The sequence below is a fragment of the Myotis davidii genome, unplaced genomic scaffold (assembly GCF_000327345.1).
Source record: "Myotis davidii unplaced genomic scaffold, ASM32734v1 scaffold44, whole genome shotgun sequence".
NCBI classification, from domain to species: domain Eukaryota; kingdom Metazoa; phylum Chordata; class Mammalia; order Chiroptera; family Vespertilionidae; genus Myotis; species Myotis davidii.
Window position 1 is genome coordinate 13,050,750 of NW_006299705.1, and position 8,211 is coordinate 13,058,960.

Here is an 8,211-nt window from a genome sequence, read left to right on the forward strand (position 1 = left end):
CCCCCCCCCCCAAATCCTTTGCTAAGTGTAAGGCGAGAGGTAGGGAATGATAGCACTCTTGAGATCAACACCTGTGGAAGGAATGGGAAGGAAGCAGGGATGGGTAGAGGGCAGGGTCAAAATGGGTAGTGGAAAGATGACCTTTATAAGTGGTAAACCTTTGACCTTTGCATTTTTACATCATGCTGTGACCATATAGCTCTCTTTAAGAGATGGGACTTTTAATCATTGAAAATTTTTAGTAATTTTAGAAGCTGTGCTAATCCCCCCCCTTTTTTTTCTATTAAGAACTTGAATAGCATTTATGGTCAGAGCTCACTTTTATGTAGTAATTCTCTTTAGAAGCAACCCATAATTCTAGGGGAGGAAAATGATATATTTTAAGAATGCTTATGGATATAAACAGTATCCTGCAAACGGGAACATTCAGACTATGACGTCAGCCAATCTGGAGAATTTATGAATCCTGTCATTGGTGTAGACTGAGTCCCAGAAGACCATTGTGTTGCACACACTTCAAGACACTGTGTTGGAGGACAGGCGTTTCACCATTCAGCTGATATCAGTTGATGAGGCAGAAATATCTCCAGTGAAAGGTAAGAGAAATTCATATTAAAAAAAATTAAACAGTAGATTCTTAGAAAAATGTAACCAAATAGTCATAGTACTAAAGTAGGTTACATTAGGTTTTGTAATCCCTAGATGTCATTTTTCTACCATGTATTACAGCTAATGAATTTTTAAAACTAAAATTATAATACCCAGTGTTAGTAAGGTCATATGTCAAAGATTTCATACAGCGTAACTACGTGATTTTAAAAAATGAAGGTGTTTATTTTAGCAATGTTTATGAAATAAAATATGTAGCTTCCTAAATGATCCGTTTAACCAGGTAGGAGACTGATTAAATATAACAGAATACTATGCAACTATTCAAAAGAATCTATAATAATAAAAGAATAATACGCTAATTAGACCAGACATCCTTCCAGATAAAGCTGGGGCTGTGAGGGAAGCCTGGGTCCCTGGTGCTAGAGGGAAGCCCGGGTCCTGGGTGCCAGAGGGAAGCCGGTGCCAGTAGTCGGGGGAAGGTAGGTCTACTCTTGCACGAATTTTGTCCATCGGGCCTCTAGTAGGTATAAAAGGCCTTAATAACATTACAAATTAAGAACACTTAATTACATGGATAATTGTTACGTTTATAAAGCATGCTTTATAACATGATTAATATAATCCCATTTTTCTCATGTGCATTTCATAAATATGTAATGATTTACTTGAAATATTAATAATGGTTTTTGATTACCTGTATTTTCTATATATTTTTGCACTGATCACATGTTACTTTTATAATAAAACATTTCTTTAAAACTTATTATGTCCATTCCAGCTCATCTATTCTTATTTTCATCAGGAAGTAATTACATAGATATTTTGACATTTCAGAAACAGGCATCATATTTCTTTTTAAAAAATATATATTTTATTGATTTTTTTACAGAGAGGAAGGTAGAAGGATAGAGAGTTAGAAACATCAATGAGAGAGAAACATCGATCAGCTGCCTCCTGTACACACCCTACTGGGGATATGCCCTCAACCAAGGTACATGCCCTTGACCGGAATCGAACCTGCAACCCTTGAGTCCGCAGTCCGATGCTCTATCCATTGAGCCAAACCAGTTAGGGCCATATTTCTTATTTGCTTATGGTCTATATTAAAGTTTGTTTCTTAGATATGGAGAGAAAGGCTTAATGGTTCTAAATGGTTTCATTGTGGTACAAACAGTAACAACCATGAAAAATAGCCCAGCAACTTCAAGATGAAAGCTTACATATCCTTTTTTTGCCATCAAAAACTCCATCCTGTACAAGGGTTTGTGGCCAAAAAAATAGAATTCCATGATCAAGGAAATTCTCACAATTGTAGAGCATCACTGTATGTGCGTAGGGTAGCTGTATTAGAGTGTATCAGGGTAAATAATTTGTTAATATAAAAAATTCATAGTATATTTCTTACTGTGACATATTTGCACATGACAAACCACTCTTGGTTTCATCAATTCATTGCCAAAGAAAGTGAAAGTACAGTAATCCATTCCTTTGTTTCACAAAACCCTGTATGCTTCTAGAAACCATTTTCTTCAACTTACTGCCCAATTACCATATGAATATCAAATTATTTAATATAGTTTTTATTTCTATACTAGAGGCCCAATGCACGAAATTCACGCAAGGGGCTTGGCCCTCTCAGCCCCAGCTTCGTCGGGAAGGTCATCCAAATGGTTGTTCTGCTGTTCAGCTGTTCGGTTGATTTGCATATTACGCTTTTATTATTATAGATTAGTAGGACTATCTGGCACATTTTTATAAATGCTTATAAGCAAATAATAGCCAGAAAATTAAAAATAAAAGGTAACTTTAAGAATTCTTCCTTTTGCCATATAGATAATAAACATAGCCAGATAGCCAATTGCAGTGAGCTGCAAAGTGGTTACTGTAGAAGTGAATTAATGCAAATTGTAGAAGACTACTTGCTTCCTGTGGGAGTGATAGTGGAATTATTGCCCACTTTCATTAAAATGTGATCTTGGACAAGTTATTTGCTCAGTCTCCTCAATGCCTCATTGGTAAAATGAGGATATATTAATATCTAACTTATATGATTATCATGAGGATTAACTCATAAGATTGGTATATGCAAAGCACTTACAACATTGCAGGCATCTACTCAGTGAATACTTGTGTTTGCTACATAAGCTGTATGTATAGGGTGTCCCCCAAAATGTGTACACACTTTAACAGCTGATAACTCACTTAATTTTGAAAATTAAGTGCATATTAATAAACACTGACTTTATAATCATTCAAAGTGTGTATTTTTTTTGGACACCCTGTCTATCATCTTCAATTTAGGTAGCGCATCAATAATCATTCGGGGAGATAAGGGAGCTTCAGGAGAGGTTGGGATCGCACCGTCCTCCAGGCACATCCTCATTGGGGAACCCTCAGCAAAATATAATGGGACTGCTATCATCAGGTAAGGATGTTATAATCTTTCTTTGCCTGGGATGGGGCTTTGAAGTTCTGTGTAAATAATTGGCATTTTTATGCCTTAAATACATTGTTCTCAACACATGCATATTCTTCAAGCATTGTTATTTTATGTATTGGTGACGTCCTGTGGAAAGTAGAATACATTTTTAGTGAAAATTGAAGACATATTCTGATTTATATTGAAGTCAGCTCTTGAGGAGGTTTCTGACGTTTCTTGGGTGATTTGCACAACTCATTCTGAGGAGAATGCAGTGAGTTGACATCAGATCTGTGCTTTTAGCCCCGTCCATCACCAGCTATGTAAAGTGAGCATTACTTCATCTCTGTAATCTTGTGTGTCTCAGCTGCAAAGTTGTTCCTTAGAAAATCATCTGAATCAAGCATTCTAAGTGTTCTACAATTAGGGCCTGTTATATAACTACTAGCCACGATTCATGCAAATTGAAAATAAATTAATTAGAAGGTGGCCAGTGGAGCAGGACTGGGCAAGACGGCCTGGACATGCCCTGGAGCCAACCTCGAGTAGTCCCTCCCCGGCTGGTGGCACCGGGGCTTGAAGGGCGTCTGCGGGGTGAGTGGGGTCCCTCTGGCAGGTGGGGTCCCTCAGCCTGGCCTGTGGGAATCAGGTCGAAACCAGCTCTCTGACATCCCCCCAAGGGTCCCGGATTGCGAGTGGGTGGTATTCGGGTGACACACCCTGGAATTGGGCTCCTTCCTCTCTGGTTCCGGGGTGCATCACCCGAGGATCGCAGCTACCAAGTCACCGCAGCTCAGCAGATCCTGTGTTGAGCATCTGTCTCTGGTGGTCAGTGTGCCTCATAGCTACCGGTTGGAGCGTCTGCCCCCTGGTGGTCATTGTGTGTCATAGCTACCGGTCGGACGGTCACTTATCCTTTTATATATATATAGATGGGATGTTTTAGGCGACTTTATTACAAATCTTTTCATGAGGAGTGGGACAGCAGCTAACAGCGAAGTAGCTGAATTTGAATGAAAACTCTACCTTTTTGGAAGTTTGTCCATTAGCATTGCATGTGTGAAATATTTCTGTCGTTTAGGCTATTGACATTTTGTGAAAAATCTGTAAATAACTTTAAAATGCTTTTTTTTAGATCTTCCACTTTTAGTGTTCAGCTTTTGCTAGTATTCTTGTCAAGTAGATTTACATGCGTTCAGTACTTTGACTCTTACTATCTTGGAAGTATAAGACTTTCTTGTGGTATGTAATTGATAGGTAGGGTGACTTAAATGCATAATGTTTCTGAAATAAATGACAATTGTTTATTTTTGAAAGAGAGCAAATATCCAGGAAAAGTTCCTTCAGTAAAAACTGTATTGAATATATGTGTGTGTTGTTGTAGCCTGGATCGTGGCCCAGCGACCTGGGGGGAGGTCACAGTGTATTGGAGGATTTTCCCCGCTTCCATGGGGGAATTTGCTGAAACATCAGGAAAACTGACAATGAGAGAAGGACAGTCTGCAGCAATTATAGTGATCCAGGTATTAATGTTACTGGCTTCTGTTGTGCCCTTTGCTGTGTGTGTGTGTTTGTGTGTGTATGTGTGTGGTTAGTGGGTGGGTGGTGGGAGATGGTTGATATCCCAGATTTGTTGTTGTTACTTATCTGATAGATATTTTTCTTTAAACATGATAGTTTTTGCTGCGAATGGCCCTTTTTGTCCTTCTGTAGGCTTTGAATGATGACATTCCTGAGGAAAAGTGTTTCTATGAGTTCCGGCTCACTGGTGTCAGTGAGGGGGGAATACTGAGTGCGGCCAGCAGCACCGCCAATATCACAGTGGTGGCCAGTGACCTCCCCTACGGCCGATTCGCCTTTTCACAGGAGCAGCTTCGAGTGTCAGAGGAAGCACAAAGGGTAGAGTCTGAAATGCTTAAAATTGGAAATACCGGTGTGTGTGTTTTTCTTGTAGTGACCTTTAAAACGCGTTTCCTTGTTTTTCCTGAAGTTTTCACCAACTGATTCATTTCCTCCTGATGTTATTTTGACCTATCATTTCCATACTTTCATAAATCTATTTATAATTTCAACATAATCCTAGTAAATTGAATTAGAGTTCATAAAAATTAAGTATTGTCTGGTAGGCTCATCATCCAAGTCAAATAAAAGAACCTCTTCTGGCTGCAGGTGAACGTCACAGTCATCCGATCGGGTGGATCGCTCCGTCCCGTGAGGCTCTGGTATGAGACAGTGAGTGGGACCGCGGAGGCAGGTGTGGATTTTGTCCCTGCCCCGGGGGAGCTCCTCTTCGACGCACGGGAGATGGCGAAAAGCGTGCAGGTTGAAATACTTGATGATAGCCTTCCTGAAGGGCCTGAGGAATTTTCTCTAGTAATTACAAAAGTGGAACTCCTCGAAAGGTAAAGTAAAAAAGAAAAGTAGGAAAGTTAAACAAAGCAGGAAGAAAGGAAAAGTAGTGCTAGGTTGTGTAGGGGTTAATACAAAACTGAAATACTTCTTTCTCTTCTCTTCCAAGGATTTGTGACATTAGGACTGTGTGTGGTAGGAAATTATAACAAAGACTGTTCACTATGCATTATTTTAAAATATAACTCCCCTGACCCCGGAAGTTGAAAGTATGTATTTCTGTGGCATGCAGTCACTCTGGGCAGCCATAAAATTGAACAGGGCATGGGCAGGAGTAATTTGGTGAAGAAATAGAGTAACTGTTCTCTAGGTAGAAGGTCAGCTGGCCTTGGAGAATTTGCTTCCCCCGTCTCTCTACCTGGGCATGGGCTGGAGTGAGAGATTTCTTCTTGGAGTCAATGAAAGCTGTCCTGTCTTCTCCATGGGTGAATGAGGTAGATGCTTGCTTTCCCAGTATCAGTTTTAAAGGGGGTAAAAACATCGAGTCAAAGAGGGCCAGTCATTAATGTGCATCGTTTCCATTGAAGATCAAGAATGAACCATATGGAGGCCATCTCATTCTCTGATCATTTAATATTTTAATTCCCTTTTTTAAAATTTTGCCTTATATATAATCTTATTAACCAGCTTTCAACCCTTTGAAATGTAGGTGGGGTAAAAATACCAGGTAAATAGAATTTGGAAATTAAAAGAAGGACTACACTGGTTTAGTGCCATTTTTTAGCTCCAGGGATTAAAATGATATAAAGTCAGAATTTTCTTTAATGGGAATAATATCAATATATTAAAAAAGGAAATTTCCTTTGTATGAATGACATTAGATAAACTACCATCTATATTAAAGAACAGAGGCATTGATTTGTAATTGTTTTCCATAGGTACTAAAATATTTTCTTGAATCTTGAAGGTTTAGCTTGAGATTTCTTCAGTGGCACAACACTCATTATTTCTTTGAAGTAGCTCTCAGCCTGCCACCGTGAATGTCCAGCCCAGCTGGCTTCTGTCTGTGTGCACTGCAGTTTGATGCCCATTGCCTTCTGGGTCCGTTACTGTAGAATGTGTGCAGCAGTGCATTTCTAGCCCCAGCGTTTTATTTTATGACCACTTCTTCCCAATTTCCTTATAGTTCTGTTATCTCCCCATTGCCTCAGTTTAATAACTTTATATTAGTTCTGGCTTCATGCAGGCAGTGATAATCGCGAGCAGCACAGAAATCTGTTTCAAACAGCATTTCAGGGGGGAGAAAAGAAGCATTTTAGTATCGGGAATTTTAAAAAGTATTAAATTGCTTAATAGGACTAAGTTATAGGAGCTAAGAGGACCATTCAGTTGATGGTAGGAAATTATGCACTCATTTTATTTTATTTTTTTTATGACTTTACAAGAGGGTATGATTTTACCATCCAAGAAAATGGACTTCAAGTAGATCAGCCTCCTGAAATAGGAAACATCTCCATGGTCAGAATCATAATAATGACAAATGATAATGCAGAGGGCATCATTGAATTTGACCCAAGGTATACTGCCTTCGAAGGTAGGTTCAGTAACCTTATTTATAAATTTACTACCACTTTCTGAATTATAGATTTCCTGAGCTCGACATTATCAGTTTGAATTCTCATATGTAAAGTTTCTAGTGTGTGTGTGTGTATGTACATGTACATGTACATTTATACCCTTATATGTATTTGTATATGCCTTTATAGATTTATATATTTACACATTTATTTTAAAATTATATTTTGAGTTACCTTTGGGCAATCTTGAACCTCACTTATGTGTGCCAAAGATGAATGGTTAGGAACAAAACAATTTTAAAAAGTTGTGTTTAACCTTAGAATTATTGAAATATTCATATTTCAAATGCTTTTATGAATACATTTTAAGTTATGCAATGTTTAACTTTCTTTGTGGATTAGAAATCAGTGAATATCCACTTTCTAATAAATTGTCATTTATTTGTATGTGGCACAGAGAGGAGGAATGCCTACACTGATAATTACATAGGTCATTTAATTTCCAACTTAGACTGTTCGCCATAACTTTCAACTTCTGGCAAACTACGTTTCTCCAAAAAAAAAAAAATAAGTCATGAGATTTTCACCAATCATTTTTTAAAGTGATAAATGAATTGTGGACACATTGAGTACTTGCACTGTACCATTATGTTCAATGGCCATGCTTAATTTGACTGAATCTTATAAATGTTACTTGCTTTGCCTGACATACCAGTTAATTGCAAATGCGTATTACAGTGGAGGAAGATGTCGGGATGATCATGATTCCAGTGGTGAGGCTGCATGGAGCACACGGCCGTGTGACAGCTGAGTTCACCTCTCAGAGCTCCTCTGCGGTTCCTGGCGTCGATTATCTACTGCATGGGGACTCAGTCACATTTCAGCATGGGCAGAGCTTAAGTTTCATAAATGTCTCCATCACTGATGACCATGAAAGGTAACAATTTAGTGAAATGAGAATACAGTACTCGCCCCTTTTCCTCAGGGGATATATTCCAAGACCCCTGGTGGATGCCTGTAACTGCAGATAGTCTGCAACCCTATATACTATGTTTTTTTCCTATATATACCTGGGATAAAGTTTAATTTATAAATTAGGCACAGTAAGAGATTAACACATTTCGTACCACTCAGGAGTTTTCTCGTGTTTCGCGCGCCATCTGTTAAGAACCGTTCACAAGTGTTCTCGTTTTCACGCCCATGGAAAAAGGAGCGAATCTAGATGCTGAGTAACACTCCCTCCACGTTCGGGCG

General features: G+C 38.8%; 1 protein-coding gene across 1 annotated transcript in view; it reads left to right on the plus strand.

Moving 5' to 3' along the window:
• The window catches only part of ADGRV1 (adhesion G protein-coupled receptor V1), a 481,118-nt gene that overhangs the window by 157,247 nt on the left and 315,660 nt on the right, over positions 1 to 8,211 (plus strand). The window contains 7 exon segments of the mRNA XM_006775582.2: positions 482 to 596; positions 2,914 to 3,037; positions 4,416 to 4,554; positions 4,745 to 4,930; positions 5,201 to 5,433; positions 6,826 to 6,974; positions 7,696 to 7,894. Coding sequence (XP_006775645.1) covers positions 482 to 596; positions 2,914 to 3,037; positions 4,416 to 4,554; positions 4,745 to 4,930; positions 5,201 to 5,433; positions 6,826 to 6,974; positions 7,696 to 7,894 — 1,145 coding nt within the window.